This window comes from Thamnophis elegans, chromosome Z (assembly GCF_009769535.1).
Source record: "Thamnophis elegans isolate rThaEle1 chromosome Z, rThaEle1.pri, whole genome shotgun sequence".
NCBI classification, from domain to species: Eukaryota; Metazoa; Chordata; class Lepidosauria; order Squamata; family Colubridae; genus Thamnophis; species Thamnophis elegans.
The window spans coordinates 130211994-130228330 of NC_045558.1; the positions used below are offsets into that span (position 1 = coordinate 130211994).

The window sequence follows — 16337 nt, forward strand, 5'->3', positions numbered from 1 at the left end:
AGTGAGCATCTGTCTACACTAGATGAGTTCAAATCACCAGGACTGGATGGATTACACCCAAGGGTTCTGAAGGAACTGGCAGACGAGATATTAGAACCACTGAACTATATCTTACAGAGATCCTGGAGCACCAGGGAACTGCCAGAGGACTGGAAAAGAGCTGATATGGTTCCCATCTTCAAAAAAGAAAAAAATAGATCCAGGAAACCACAGACTTATCAGCTTGACCTCAATACCAGGGAGATTCTGGAAAAGATAATCAAGCAATGAATCAGCAAACATCTACAAGTAAACAAAGCAATAACTAAAATTCAACATGGGTTTGTCAAAAACAGATCATGCCAGACTAATCTTATTGCATTATTTGACAAAGTGACAAAATTAGTGGATCAGAGGAATGCTATCAATATAATTTATTTGAAATTCAGTAAGGTATTTGATAAAATAAACTACTAACCTACTACTAAATAAAGTAGAAAAATGTGGGTTAAACAGCATCACCACCAGGGATTCATAACTGGCTGACCAACCATGTAGTCCTGAATGGAAATGCATCTACATGGAGGGAAGTATGCAGCGGAATACTCAAAGGCGCTGTTATAGGCTCAGTACTCTTCAATATCTTCATCAATTATCTGGATGAAGGAATGAATGAATCTTTAAGGAGCTGAGGTGGCACAGTGGTTAGGGTGCAGTACTGCAGGCCACTTCAGCTGACTGTTATCAGCAATTCAGTGATTCAAATCTCACCAGCTCAAGGTGACTCACCCTTCCATCCTTCCGAGGTGAGTGAAATGAGGACCCAGACTGTGGGGGCAATTTGCTGACTCAATTTGCTAAAAAATCTGTAAACCGCTTAGAGAGGGCTGAAAGCTCTATGAAGCGGTATATAAGCCTAATAAATAAATAAATAAATAAATAAATAAATAAATAAATAAATAAATAAATAAATAAATAAATAAATAAATAAATATGCAGATGACACCAAACTGGCAGGAATAGCCAACACTTCAGAAGATAGGCTTAAGATACAGAAGGATCTTGACAAACTTGAACATTGGGAACTATCTAACAAAATGAAATTCAATGGTGAAAAAAGTAAGATTCTACATTTAGGCAAGAAAAACAAAATGCACAGGTACACTATAGGTGGTACCTTGCTCAATAGTAGTAACTGTGAGAGGGATCTTGGAATCCTAGTAGATAACCATTTAAATAATAACCAGCAGTGTGCCACAGCTGCCATATAAGCCAACACAGTTCTAGGCTGCATAAACAGAGGGATAGAATAAAGATCACGTGAAGTACTAATACCATTTTATAGTGTCTTTGTAATGCCACACTTGGAATACTGCATTCAGTTTTGGTGGCCATGATGTAAAAAAAGATGTGGAGATTCTAGAAAGAGTGCAGAGAAGAGCAACAAAGTTGCTCTTTAGTATAGAGGCTAAAATATATGAAGAACGGTTGCAGGAACTGGGCATGTCTAGTTTATTGAAGAGAAGGACGAGGGGAGACATGAGAGCAGTGTTCCAATATTTCAGGGGCTGCCATTCCCTGACAGTTAGAACAATTAGTCAGTGGCACAACTTGTCTCCAGAAGTTGTGAACACTCCAACACTAGAAGATTTTAAGATGTTGGGTAACCATTTGTCTGAAGTGGTGTAGGGTTTCCTGCCTAGGCAAGGGGTTGGAATAGAAGACCTCCAAGGTCCCTTGCAATCCGTCATTCTATTCTATTCTAATATTGAGAAGCTTGGTTGTTTTCTTTTTTGGCAGAGATGTTATGAAGCTTAAGGCTTGCAGGTCACAATGTCAATTAATTTGAAAAGAACTACAGCTCTCACAGGATCACCACCTCCAACATACCTAAAAATGACAAAATAAATAAATATGCATATACCCACATATATCATATGATACATAGAAACAACACGGTCTAGTTCAGATGTATACATATAGATGGTGAGGAAAAGAAATCTTGTGAGTTTAACAGATGGATGGCATAGGGAACAAAGGTGTTACAGAATCTGGTAGACCTGCTAGAAATACTTTGAAATCTTTTCCCAGATGGGAGCAACAGACCATGAATTGGGTCTCACAATGCTTTGAGCTCTAAGCGCATAGCATGTATAAGCAGTATCCTGAATAAAAGTAAGTGAGCTTTCTATACTCTTCTCAGCTGTTGTTATCACTTGCTGTATGGGTTTTCTATCTAATGCACTGTTGCCACCAAACCAAAGAGTGATGCAGTTTGTTAAAAGGCCCTCAATTGTGCCTCTATAAAGAGGAGCCAGAGCAAAAAGAGAAAGATGTGCTCTCATCATCGGAGACAGGAAATGCAGGTGCTGCTTTGCATGCGTGTAGAATTAGAATAACTTTATTTTGACTTTGAATGTACATTAATCAGCAGATATTAAAAAGAAATGTCATTGCATACAGCTCTCAAAGGATCACCACCTCCAACATACCTAAAAACTACAAAATTAATAAATATGCATATACCCATATATATCATATGAGACATAGAAACAACACAGGCTAGTTCAAATGTATACATGTAGATGGTGAGGAAAAGAAATCTTGTCAGTTTAACAGATGGATGGCATAGGGAACAAAGGTGCTACAGAATCTGGTAGACTTGCTAGAAATACTTTGAAATCTTTTCCCAGAGGGGAGCAACAGACCATGAATTGGATGTTTATGGGGTCTCTCACAATGCTTTGAGCTCTAAATGCATAGCATTTATAAGCAGTATCCTGAATAAAAGTAAGTGAGCTTTCTATACTCTTCTCAGCTGTTGTTATCAATCTCTGTATGGGTTTTCTATCTAATGCTCTGTTGCCACCAAACCAAAGAGTAATGCAGTTTGTTAAAAGGCTCTCAATTGATCTCAAATCTCAATAAAGAGGAACCAGAGCAAAAGGAGAAAGATGTGCTCTCATCATCGGACACAGGAAATGCAGGTGCTGGTTTGCATGCTTCACTAAGGATGACATGTGGAGAGACCAGTATACAATACAATCAATAACATTTATTACTTAAGCTCCCCGTTAGGAGAGCAAGTGCGTTCAGAGAAGTGTTGTGAGAGTGGTGTTGGAGAACACACAAACCAGCATATAGAGACACTGCAGTTTAAATAGGCTTTTACTTTTCTGGAAATAGAGGTATCAGAGTCCATCAAACAGTCCAAGTCATACACGGTTAAGACAGTCAGTCATCAACGTCTTTCAGTTAAGGGATAATCCAGATAACATAGTCCATAATCATTGCTAGCAGTTGCAAAACTTACAATAGCTCACACTGATCACTTTACAGCACCTCTAACAGCCAGCTTCCAAACACTCAGATCAAATCAGCATCAAACATTGATTCTGGCTCCATCTTATGGCTGATTGAGGAAACAGCAACCAATCACATTTACAGCATGATTTAAAGAAACAGGTATAGCATTTTTACATGATTTATATATTACCAACCCAACCCTTAGATTATATTCCTAACGATATTAACATTAAAATCAGAATAATTTAACAATAACATTTTTAAAAACATGCATGCTGTCATAGACTGACTGCAACTTAAATATCTTTGTCTCTATATGTATATCAAGCTACTGTGTTGTATGTCACTTTGGTGTGATGCCAAGGGGACTGGCATAAATATCAATTTCACTTCTTTTTTAGTTGCTCCTTTGTATTCAGATCAGGTCTCAGAATAATGATATAGCACTTGGGGGAAAATATGCAGCCCAGTAATCCAGCCGCTGAAGCCAAAATGGAGAAGATTTCAACAGCAACCACATATTTCCCCTTGGTGCTCAGGTAAGTGGGAACAAATGACACCCAGACACTGCAAAAGACCAACATGCTGAAGGTGATGAATTTGGCTTCGTTGAAGCTGTCAGGTAAATTCCTAGCCAAGAAGTCTACCGTGAAGGTGACAGCTGTCAAGAAGCCCATACAGCCAAGGACAGTATAAAACATCGTGGTTGATCCTTCATTACATTCCAAGACAATTTCTTCAACTATGGAGTGCATGTCTGAATCTGGAAATGGGGGAGAAATTGCCAACCACACTATGCAGATGGTGAACTGAACCATGAAGACAGATAGGAGAATCATGTTGGCCATCCTTCTCCCCACCCATTTCCTCATTTTGGAGCCTGGCTTGGTGGCCATGAAAGCAAGCACTACTATGGTTGTTTTACCCAAAATACAAGAAAGGGCTATAGAGAAAGTGATGCCAAAAGTAATTTGTCGCAGGAGACATTTCACTTGATCAGGTTGCCCAACGAAGAGCAGAGTGCAAAGGAAGGAGAGCAGGAGAGCAAGGAGAAGCATATAGGTGAGGTTTCTGTTGTTGGCTTTGACAATGGGAGTGTCCTGGTGTTTAATGAAGATTCCCAACACCACAGCTGAGAGGACAGAAAAGGAGACTGCAATCATTACCAAAGAAATACCCAACGCCTCTGTGAAAGTCAAATAAGTTACTGTTTTGGAAGACAATTATCTTGACCTTTGTTTGGATATTGATCCTCTTGACATGGAAAACAATCATCTAGGTCTGGGGAAAAAACAAATAAAAATGTTTCATGGAACCATTATAGCTTTTAAGCATGAAAAAGTAATAACATATTAGATTTATTAAGATTGTACGAGTTCATATTATTTTTCTCAAAATCATTTTTCAATGAAATTCATTATATAAGGCAGTGTTCAGTTTTTATATTCTTTATGTTGTACAGTTATCTCAAAACTTTTATATGACATTTACTGTTCAAGTGGAATAGACAGGACAAAGAATTAAAATAGCAGGAAAAATGTTACACAAATTTACTTTTTTTTTTAATTTCAAATGTTTTATTCATTTTCATTTTCAATTTTGTACATTCACTTATATACTGAATATTTGCAATAATAACAATATAAAAAAAACAAAAACAAAAACAAACCTAAACACAACTCATCATCCAACATATAAAACCAACCTGTCACTTTCATCCTCCATACACCCCTTCTTCTCCCCCTCCAACTTTCCTTTCTCCCTCCACCAATCACCCCTCCTACTTCCCTTTCCCCTCCTATCTTCCTCACCCTCCTTCCCCTCTCATCCTCCTTACATTCCCCTCTTCCTCCCTCCTTACTTCTCCCTCTTCTTTTCCTCTACTTCTTACCTTGGTGCATTTCTCTATTCATTAATCTATTCAGTTACTAAAAATTGCGCTAAAAAGAAAAGCGAAGGAAAAAAAAAGAAAAAGAAAAAAAAGAGAAAAATAAAAAGAAAAGATAAGGAACAACAGTATACAAGTGTATTCTTCTTATTCTATATATTGAGACTATATCTCCACCCACCCCCAATGAACCCCCCTCCCTAATCCCCTCCGACTTCCCAGGTCCCACACCCGGCACAGTTCACTACCATTCACCTTCTAGAATATCTTATAGTCAAATAGATTAAAAATAATAATGAAAATAAAATAAAAAGAACACTCCGGAAAAAAAAAGAAGAAGATGAAGAAAAGAAAAAAATCAAAAAAATAAAAATCTTTTTGGATTATGCTCAGCCTCCCATCATTATTAAAATTTAAACAGTATAGATCATTCCATTTATATTTTATCTTCGTCCCTTGCTTCTTTGATATTTACCCCCATCTTCCTGTAGACTCTTCAAATAGCCTTTCCTACCCCTCGCTTCTCATCTCCATTCCTCCCAAGCCAAAATTCCATAAGATTAGGATCTCTCTCTTCACTTTAAAATCCTGAGCTTTTTATGTTAGACTTCAAGCATGTAAATCCGTAAAATGTGTGCCCAAAATCCATACCACTTCATTCAGTCCCAAGATCCCTTCATCAATATCCCGCTCCACCTTCCCTTCTGCCCCACTCCTCCCGACTCCATTCATCACAAACCGCAATTCAAATAAATCTTGGTCTCCACTTTCCTCACACCAGAAAACAATTCATGCGCAGTTTGGATTAAAATTCAAATAAGTCTTGTAAAGATCCCATACAATATCTGTCCAAAATAAGCGATGCTTCTTTCCGTTCCTCATCGATATACAGCTTTACCATTTCATACCAAACAGGAATCCTAAAATTTTAATCAATCCAAGAGTTTAAAAAGTATTTTAAAGACATCACTGGATCTTTATTCTTTACTCTTCTGCCCTTCCGGAAAGAGAAGGCAACCCTCTGTCTTATAGCCACGTGTCCCGCTGCTTTGAAGATATGGCTAAATCCTCAGTTTCCGCTCTTCTGCCTCTCCGGTAGGGGGAGAACAACTCCCTCCGTCTTGTAACCAAGTGAATTGCTGCTTGTCTTTCCTTCACCTTGTCTTTCCGCATTTCCGAGTGAGTCAGGAAGTCCCGCCTTCAGAGTTTTATAATAAAAGTCCCGAGCTTCCGAAACAGAATTGAGACGAAATCTTTGATTCTCGAATGTAACTGTGATTCCAACTGGAGCTTCCCATTTATACTGTATTTGGTGGTTTCTAAGCTCTTTGGTTAAAAAAGTATAATCTCTCCTTGCTTGCAGCATCTGGAGTGGTATTTCTTTAAAGACAAATAAATCCTGCCCATCGATTCGCAGCCTATTGTTGTAAAACTTTTGGATGATCGCATTTCTGGATTCTCTTGTGAAAAAATATATAATTATGTCTCTTGGAAGCTGTCTCTGTTCTGCTACACACGAATTCTGGTGACAGATTTTTCGAATATTCCAATCAAAATTGAGTCCCGGACTTCCCACCGCTTGACTGAAAGCCTCTACAAACGTCTGTTTCAAGTTCTCTCCTTTCTTTTCGGGCAGTCCTCTGACTCTTATTGCAAACGCCTTTCTGTTGTAATTTATCATTATAAGTTGTGTTTGAGTATCTCTAATCTCTTGTTGTAATGCTTGAATGTTGGAAGTCAAATTAAAATTAGCCTCCTCCAAAGTTTCCAGTTTAGTCTCCATTTCTTCGGTATAATCTGTCAAAGTAGACATAGCTTCAAAGATATCCATCTTTATTTGGGCAATCTTGGTCTGTATTTTATCGCATAAGTCCAGCACAAATTCTTTGATTTCTTGTTTAAAGTCATTGAGTATTTGAAAAAGAAGCTCCTGTGTTAAGGAATCTCCAGTAGGGGGTGTGGGAAGCAAGGGCAGCAATTTTATAACAAGCTCTTTAAGCACATGCGAAGGGGAGCGTTTTGCCTGCTTAGATCTGGGAGCCATTATAGATAAAAGCTGAGAATAAACAGATAAACAGTATCTTCACCTGCTCAGTTCTCAATAAGTTACTTGTAGATTTTGCTTGTTAATGAGGAGCAATCTCCGGGAAGCTAGAGCCAGTTAATTACATCATCTATTAATCACCAACACTGTAAAAACGCCATTTTGTAGCACGATTGAACAAAGAAGCCTCAAAGGAAAACGAGGCTGGTGTTTAAGATAGTTATAAAAAAAGGAACATCTCAGGAGTAGAACCCGCTCGTGTTGGTCTTAAGTAGCTTTAAGCAGTTTATCATTGTCCTGAGGGGGGGATCACCTGTCTAGGGCTGCAAAAAAAAGCAGCTGAGAAGAACTGGCTGGAGATAAGAGCTCAGTTACGCTGGATCTTTTCTCCGTTCGCAGCCCCCCCCCAAAAAAGAAAAGGGGCTGTGAACTATGAATAAATCCTAGCACCTGAGCTTCTGCCTGCCCCTTTCTGCCAAAAAGGGGTGATATCTATTGATCTTAATTAGATATACAGACCAGAACTCTGAGAGGAGCTCCGTTGAGCTCCTTCGGCAACAGGCTCCGCCCCCAGAAGTCTCTACACAAATTTACTTTGATGGAAAATGACCTTACATTCAAAAATATATAATAAAAAAAAACTTCTGGATTGTTTACCAATATGCAATGGTTACCTGCCAAATGTCTACAAGCCATAAGAATAAGAGTCCAAAATTGAATATTCTATTGATCCTTAAGAGAGATTACGCTATTTAAAATGAACTGGTAGATTGTAGTATTAAATGTTTCCCAAATGTGATGTTTTTTATAAAAATCAACTGGACTTTCTTTTTTCCTTGAAAATATTTTGCTTCTCATCCATTAAGCTTCTTCAGTTCTGAGTGAAGCAAGTCAGTCAGAACTGAAGAAGCTTCTTGGATGAGAAGACATCTTGGATTCCTTCAGGGAAAAAAGGAACTTCACTTGTCTTTTGAAAAAGCAACCTTGGGCAGAAAGCACTTTGGATGACTGAGAATCTTCACAGACATTAAATATAACTTTGAATTAGAAACAAGTAGTTCACATTTTTCATCGCTCATCTATACAACCTATTAGACAGCTCAAACTTTTCAGTCACCATAATACTGATAAAAAATCCAACTCCAATTATATTTATTAAATTATTTATATATTTAATATATTCCTTTGCTCACCCATTTGGTCAGCTATCTTGCCTTCTGGACACTGTCTACAGTCATAGCAGCAGGATAATTTCCCTTCTATTTTTACCTTGCTGTAGCCCAAAGGACATTTCCCATTACAGATGGAAAGAGGCAAAGTCTGTTCATAAATAAAATCAGAATTCTTTCACATAAAGAATGTATAGGTCGAGTGTTCATTTCATCAGGTAGGTATATACCAAAACTTTTCACATCCTCATCAAACCTTAGTGTCCCATTTCCCCATCTTCCTTTGTTTAAATTCACAAAAACAATCCTTCAATTCATTTCTTTCTTAAACCTGAGTAAATAAAAGAGATATGAACGTAAACTCCCAGAATGTTGCAGCTGCCAAAAAAGCCAGCAGAGAAGAAGTGGGTTGCTCCCAGTTTGACCTGGTTCAGCCAAACTGGTAGTGGAATTCTGGTCTTGGTCACAGAACCAACAGTGACCCAGGCCTGCCACTCCCCCGAACCAGTTCTTCACCACTACTGGCCACCACCATTTAGGTTTTTAGTGACTGCACATGTGAATTTCACTCCAAATTGTTCTGTGCATGCACGAAGAACAATTTAAATTTAAGAGTGCAAGTGTGCGTAGCATGCAGCGCACAACTGGCACACATCTAGTATGAACGAGGGTTGCAAACCAGTAGTAAAATGTGCAGCAAGCCACCCCTGCAGTAAAATCCTAGGCTGTATTAACAAAGGGATAGAGAAAAGATTTGGATTCGTAAGTGACTGATCAACCACATTCAATGTATAGTCTTCAATGGAACTGCAGTGGAGTATCCCAAGGCTCTGTTTTAGGCCAAGTACTCTTCAACAACTTCATCAATGATTTGGATAATGGGATAGATGGGGAACTCATCAAATTTGCAGATGACACCATTTGCAATAGCCAACACTCTAGAAGATAGACGTCAACTTGTAAAGAATTTCCATTACTTTTATTAAGTTGACATAGAAAAGGAAGAAGAATTCCATGCATATCTTAAGTTACAGTTTTTGGAAGACAATTATCTTGACCTTTGTTTGGATGTTGATCCTCTTGAGATGGAAAACAATCATCTAAATCTGGGGGAAAAGAACAAATAAAACTGTTTCATGGAACCATTACAGCTTTTAAGCATGAAAAAGTAATAACTAGATTTTATATGATCCTATGAGTTTATATTATTTTCACAAAATATTCTAAAATGAAATTAATTATATAAAGCATTGTTCATTTTTAAGTTACACAGTTATCTCAAAACATTTTTATGACACTTACTGTCCAGATGTAATTGGAATGAAAAAAGTTTTGAAATGGCAGGAAAAAATGTTGCACAGATTAAATTTGATGGAAAATGACCTTACAGTCCAAAATATATACTAACAATCCTTCTGGATTATTTATTTATCAACAAACATTGGTTACCTGCCAAATGCATACAAGCAATAAAAGAATAATCCAAATCTGAGAAATGTATTGATGCTTAAGAGAGATTATGCTATTTAAAGTGTACTGATAGACTGTAGCATTAATTATTTCCCAAATGTGCTGTTTCAAAAAGCAACTGGACTTTCTTTGTTTTTCCTTGAAGACGTTTTGCTTATCATCCAAGAAGCTTCTTCAGTTCTGAGAGAAGCAAGTCAGTCAAAACTGAAGAAGCTTCTTAGAAGAGAGGTAATACATTTTGAAGGAAAAACGAAGAAATTAGGTCTACTTGTCTTTTGAAAAAGCAACCTTGGGACAAAAATCACTTTGGATGATTGAGATTCTTCATAGCCATTAAATATCTCTTTGAATTATAAACAAGTATTCACATTTTTCATTGCTCATCTATAGAACCTGTCCAATAGCTCAAGATTTTCAGACACTATAATACTGATTAAAAAGTGAACCCCAATTATATTTATTAAATTATTGATATATTCAATATATTCCTTTGCTTATCCATTTGGTCAGCTATCTTGACTTCTGGACACTCTCTACAGTCATAGCAGCAGGATAATTTATCTTCAGTTTTTATCTTGCTGTAGCCAAAAGAAGATTTCTCATTACAGATGGAAAGAGGCAAAGTTTGTTCATAAATAAAATCAGAATTCTTTCACATGAAGGACTTATAGGTTGGGAGTGTTTATTTCATCAGATATATATACCCAAACTTTCCACTTCCTCATCAAATTCACCAAAACAATCCTTTTATTTATTTATTTCTCAAACCTCAGCAAGTGAAAGCGGTATGAAGGTCAACTCCCTGAGTTCTGCAGCTGCCAAAAAAAGCCAATGCTGTCCTAGTCTGCATTAACAAAGGGTTAGAATCAAGATCAGGTGAAGTGTTAGTGCCACTTTATAATATCTCAGTAAGGCCAGACTTGGAATATTGCATATATTTTTGGTTGTCACATTATAAAAAGATGTGGAGAGTGTAGAAAGAGTGCAGCAGAGAGCAAGAAAGATGTTTAGGGGATTGGAGGCTAAAACATGAAGAACAGTTGTAGAAATTGGGTCTGTCTAGTTTAATGAAAAGAAGGACATTGGGTGACATGACAGTAGTCTTCTAATATCTTAGGGTTTATCTAATATTTCATTAATGAAGGCAATGGATAGAAATGAATTAAGGAGCGAACTAAGAACAATTAAACTTGCATCCAGACATTATAGAGCCTCCAAACGGAAGATTTTTGAGAAGAGATTGGACAACCATTTGTCTGAAATGATGTAGGGTTTCCTGAGTAGCATGAGAATAGCTCCAAAGTTATTTTGTTATTTCCCCAACCAGCATGCTTAGGAGTTGAAATCCACACCTCATACACTTTCTGAACTGTTCCTTTTTTTCTTGTTTCCATTGAATCGTGCCCAATTCTGAGAGACTGCCTGGATAAGTTTTTGGAGTTTTCTTGCAAGGTTTTCCAAAAGTTATTTGTTATTTCCTCCTTTCCATAGTGACTAGCCCAAAATCATTTAGTTGGCTTTGTCCCTGAAGCAGGACTGGAATCTTACCTTCTTTTTAAAGATTTGCAGAGAATTCTGATAATTCCCTCACTCAACTGTTGCCACAAAAATATTTATTCATTAAATGTTAAACTACGTATGATGCCACTGATAAATCAAATTCCCTCTTAGAAACCTACAGCCCATCACGAAGCAGTTTTTTTCTGTAATATTGTTTTCATCATTGATTCATAGATGTTATATAATTTTTATTTTAAAAATCTGCTTCCTCCCCTTTTAATGATTTTTATTTATTTTATTTATTAAATTCACATGCTGCCTAACAACAGATAAATGCTATCAATAGTGAAAAGGGGATTTCTATGTTTAGCGTGCAATCACACTACTTCACTTGGATTAGCATAACTAGTGATCTGGTTAGGCAGATAGATGGTATCTCAAGCAGACAGTCTAAGCTAAAACAAAGACTTTCTGCACCCTGTTTAATTTCTTTTGTGGAGACAAATCTACATTTAAATTTAAGGAGATTAAACCAGGAATCATCACTCTGTTGCGATAAATGGTTTATTTCCATTAAGCTATGGATATTTCTAGAGTATAATTATTTTACTAATGTAGTTAAAAATACCTGACTACTTCAGATGTCCTACTTAATTGTCTGTTATATGGCTCAGCAAGGTCTCAATATTGCTTCACAAAAATGATATACTAGGACTCAAACAGGCAAACAAAGAAAATTCTATTTTCTTCAGAACCCAAATATATATGTAGTCACTTGAACTGTTAAGTTTATAGTTAGGCTTCTCCAACAAGACATCTTAGATACCACACGTTGAGGTTGTATGTAAAAGTAATTAATTCACTTAAATGCCTATTGTTTTCCATCTCTAGGATTCATTTCATTACATACTATATCTTTGTATTCTGTTTTACCATATCCCATTTTATCTTTTTTAATTGTATTTTGCTGTTTCTGAGTCTCATTTTAATAATATCACCCTCTGAGTAATTAGTAGAGATTGCTTCTATGATATGTACTGGGATGATTTTGCACTGGAACTAAATAAATGCTGTAGATATTTAGACTTTATTTATTATTTGTTAATTATTTAATAATTAGACTTATATACCGCTTCATACGGCTTTCACCCCTCTCTAAGCGGTTTACAAATTTTTTAGCAAATTGAGTCAGCAACTTGCCCCCACAGTCCGGGTCCTCATTTCACACACCTCGGAAGGATGGAAGTCTGAGTCGACTTTGAGCTGCAGATCACAGTCAGCTAAAGTGGCCTGCAGTACTGCACCCTAACCACTGCGCCACCTCGGCTCTTCAAGCCACCTAGTACCTTTAGTACCTTTATCTAACTACCTTTAGTAGTTTATGTGTATCAAACAAAAAAAAAGGTTATTAAATGAAGTTTGATTGTGATTATTATTTAATTATTTACTTCTGTGTATCATTAGGTACATGATTTCCTAAAAAGTGAAAAAAAAATGAGACACACCTGGTTAAATATGAGGGCCCAAACAGCATCCTTGGCAGAAATGGTAAAGAACTTTTCTGGGGGAGCCATGGGGTCAATCTTTCCAATTTGGACTTTCAGAAAGGAACTTGTTTGAAAATGTGACCCAAGTGAAAACATCAAACCCAATTTCTAATTTCCATTGGGATCAAAAGAAACCTGTTCTCCAGCACTGTTGTTAAAGGAGACTTGTTGCAAAAAATGATTCAGCTAAATGAAAAAAAAATATAAAGAAATATATGAAGAAATATAAATATTACCTGGATTCCTTGACTTATATGGAGAACTTGTAGTTCCTTTAGTATAGTTTATGCCAATTGGAAAGACATTTTTCCCACCAATCTACACTGTTTATAGTTGAAAAAGAAACATTTTCTATATCACCTAGATTTTCTACTCTGTTGTCTGTTTTCATATGAAAAAGTGTTGTATGAAAATTCCAGCACAACATTGAGAAAGGAAGAACAATGACATATTCACTTGCTTTGATCAACCAGGCATTTTTGGAATTATAAATTTCCTTTTCTGGGATAAAATTTAGACACTATTAAATACTCCAATATGGAAATTTATAAGCCAAAACACTCTTCTTTTCCACTCAGCAAATAACTTTGGGGAAAAAAATATAATTGAAAACAAATTAAATTTGAAATTTTCTTCATGCTATTCATTGACAAAGTTTTTACATGTGAAATTGTTAAATATAGTAGTAGTAGTATAGTATATAGTATACTATACAATACATAGCATTTCACACATAAAATAAAGTTCATATGTCATAGTTTTTTTCAACCTTTTTCAATAGATTCAGTTTATTTTCAAATTGCATCCAATTTTGCATAAATGACCTTCATTGCTTAGATTATTCAGATAACATTTGAAAAAAATAATAGGTTTTTAATTATTTTCAGTTTTTGCATAAGGTCATGCCATGAACATTTAAAGCTATCTGCTAAGAGAGGGAGGAGGGAGCAGAACAGTTAAGAATTACAAAATATGAATAAATAAAGATGCTTTCAAAAGAAAAAGAGAAAAAACATAAAACATTTTTACATGATTACATGATTTTATATGATTCCTGATGTGGATTAGTGATTGAAGGAAGTTCTTCCAGCTCCTCTTATCAATATTTCGACTGTCTTTGATTTTGGATGCATGCAAGGTCTTTAGAGCATGAGCCACAGCGTAGACTGCATTGTAGATGCTGTAACTACGTCCACCTATGGTGGTCTCAAAGACAGAATTAGGAAGTCTCTAGCTTCTCTTCTTCAACCGTCCAGAGTCCCAATGGGAGTGGGTGGCATACAAATGTCAATAAATTCTAATTCAATTCAAATTCAAATTCAATTCCAGTGCAGATCCTTTCAGCATTCTCATCTGTTATATCACTGGAGAATGAGCATTCAAATGCATCTTTCCAGAAATCCCTAATAAAACCATTGCCTTTTTCAAAATTTGGGTTTTTCTTCTGAATAAATTGTTGGAATCTGTTGTGTATTGAAGAAAGTCCTCGCTGTTACGAATGACAGCTCGGAAGCAGCCATGCCTCTGACTCTAGCGTGTGATGCCTCGCCCGTGGGTTTGGGAGCCGTTCTGAGCCATGTCCTGCCCAATGGTTCAGAAGCTCCCATAGCTTTTTACTCCTGGACACTGTCATCAGCAGAGAGGAATTACAGCCAAATTGACAAGGAGGCTCTGGCTGCAGTGTCAGGAATTAAAAAATTCCACGATTACTTATACGGACGGCATTTCACCTTGTTCACAGACCATAAGCCACTCCTTGGGCTTTTGGCAGGTGATAAGCCGACCCCTCCTATTCTATCCCCAAGGATGACCCAATGGACGGAATTCTTAGCGGCGTACTCCTACGCCTTACGCTACCGTCCGGGCAAGCAGATAGGGCATGCAGATGCCCTGAGTCGCTGCCCACTTCCATTGAAGGAAGTCAAACCAGTTCCTTGCCTTTCAGTTTTGGCAATTGCAGAGCTAGAATTGCCTTTGTCTGCTACAGACATAGCAGCCCACTCTCGGTCTGACCCTACTTTGGCAAAACTTCTTAATTGGGTCCTGAGAGGTTGGCCTTCTGGCACATTACCACCTCAATTCAAACATTTTAAAAACAGACAAGCAGAGCTTTCAATTCATTCTGGCTGCCTGTTGTGGGGCGACCGTGTGGTCATCCCAACGGTCCTTCAACAACAGATTTTGCAACGCCTTCATGAAAGTCATCCTGGGGTCAGTAGAATGAAAGCTCTTGCTCGCAGTTTTGTTTGGTGGCCAGGGTTAGATGCCGACATTGAAGCCTGGGTTGCCAAATGTGAGACATGCCAACAGTCCCGGCCTTCTCCTCCTTCCTCTCCCTCCCGGGAATGGGAGATGCCTCGAGGGCCTTGGTCTAGGTTACATATTGATTTCGCTGGTCCATTCCATGGGCAGGTTTTCCTTATAGTTGTGGATGCGTACTCTCGATGGGTGGAAGTATTGCTAATGCACTCCACCACATCTGACAGCACTGTGCGAGCTTTGCGACGGTTGTTCGCAACCCATGGGTTGCCAGACACAGTGGTGTCTGACAACGGCCCGCAATTTACAGCCACAACTTTTCAAACTTTCCTGGCTGAACTAGGGGTACGACATGCGCTGGTTGCCCCTTACCACCCGGCAAGCAATGGCCGAGCGGAAAGGGCGCTTAGATCGGCCAAGGAGGCTTTGGGCCGGCTAAACCGTGGTGACTGGCAGGCTAGGGTGGATGCTTACTTATTGGCACAGCATTCCACACCTTGCCCACTGACACAGAAGAGCCCCGCAGAGATGTTGATGGGCAGGCGCCTGCGGACCACCCTGGATAGATTGCATCCCGTCTATTCAGGAATTCAGTCTGGCAACCTGGGGCCTCCAACCCCATCCCGTTCTTTCCAACTGGGGGATCTAGTTTGGGCTAGAAATTATGGAGGGGACTTGAGATGGGTTCCAGCAGTTATATCGCAAATAACAGGACCCGTTTCCTATAGGGTTCACTTATCCGATGGATCCTCATGGCGAAGACACCTGGATCAATTGAGGAAACGGAAGACAGCAGCCGTAGCTTCTCAAGCGGATGTTCAAGGGTTTCAACCGCAAGTTCAACAAAATCTAGCCTGTGTAAATGCTCCTCCCATTCCAAGGGTTCCAGATCCTTATATACATAGCCCAAACCCCTCAGAGGCGGACTACCAGCCTCATGCCCATCCAGCATCATCTGCCACCATGTCTCATCCACACAGTTCACCTCTTAGTTGTGCAATTCCTCCACAATTACCACAAGGACATCGTTGCCAGGATCCGCCTGCAATAGAATTAAGGCGGTCCGAGCGAATCCGTCGTTCCCCTGCTTATTTAAAAGACTACGCGTGCTTGCGCACAGCTGGGGGGGAAGAAGTGTTGTGTATTGAAGAAAGTCCTCGCTGTTACGAATGACA

General features: G+C 38.2%; 1 protein-coding gene across 1 annotated transcript; it reads right to left on the reverse strand.

The window, feature by feature from the left end:
• Window positions 1-3671: 3671 nt before the first annotated feature.
• On the reverse strand, window positions 3672-4448 carry LOC116521784 (vomeronasal type-2 receptor 26-like). Its single transcript, XM_032236439.1, has one exon. It carries the CDS (start codon window positions 4446-4448, stop codon window positions 3672-3674), a length of 777 nt encoding a protein of 258 aa, XP_032092330.1.
• Between the last annotated feature and the right edge of the window lie 11889 nt (window positions 4449-16337).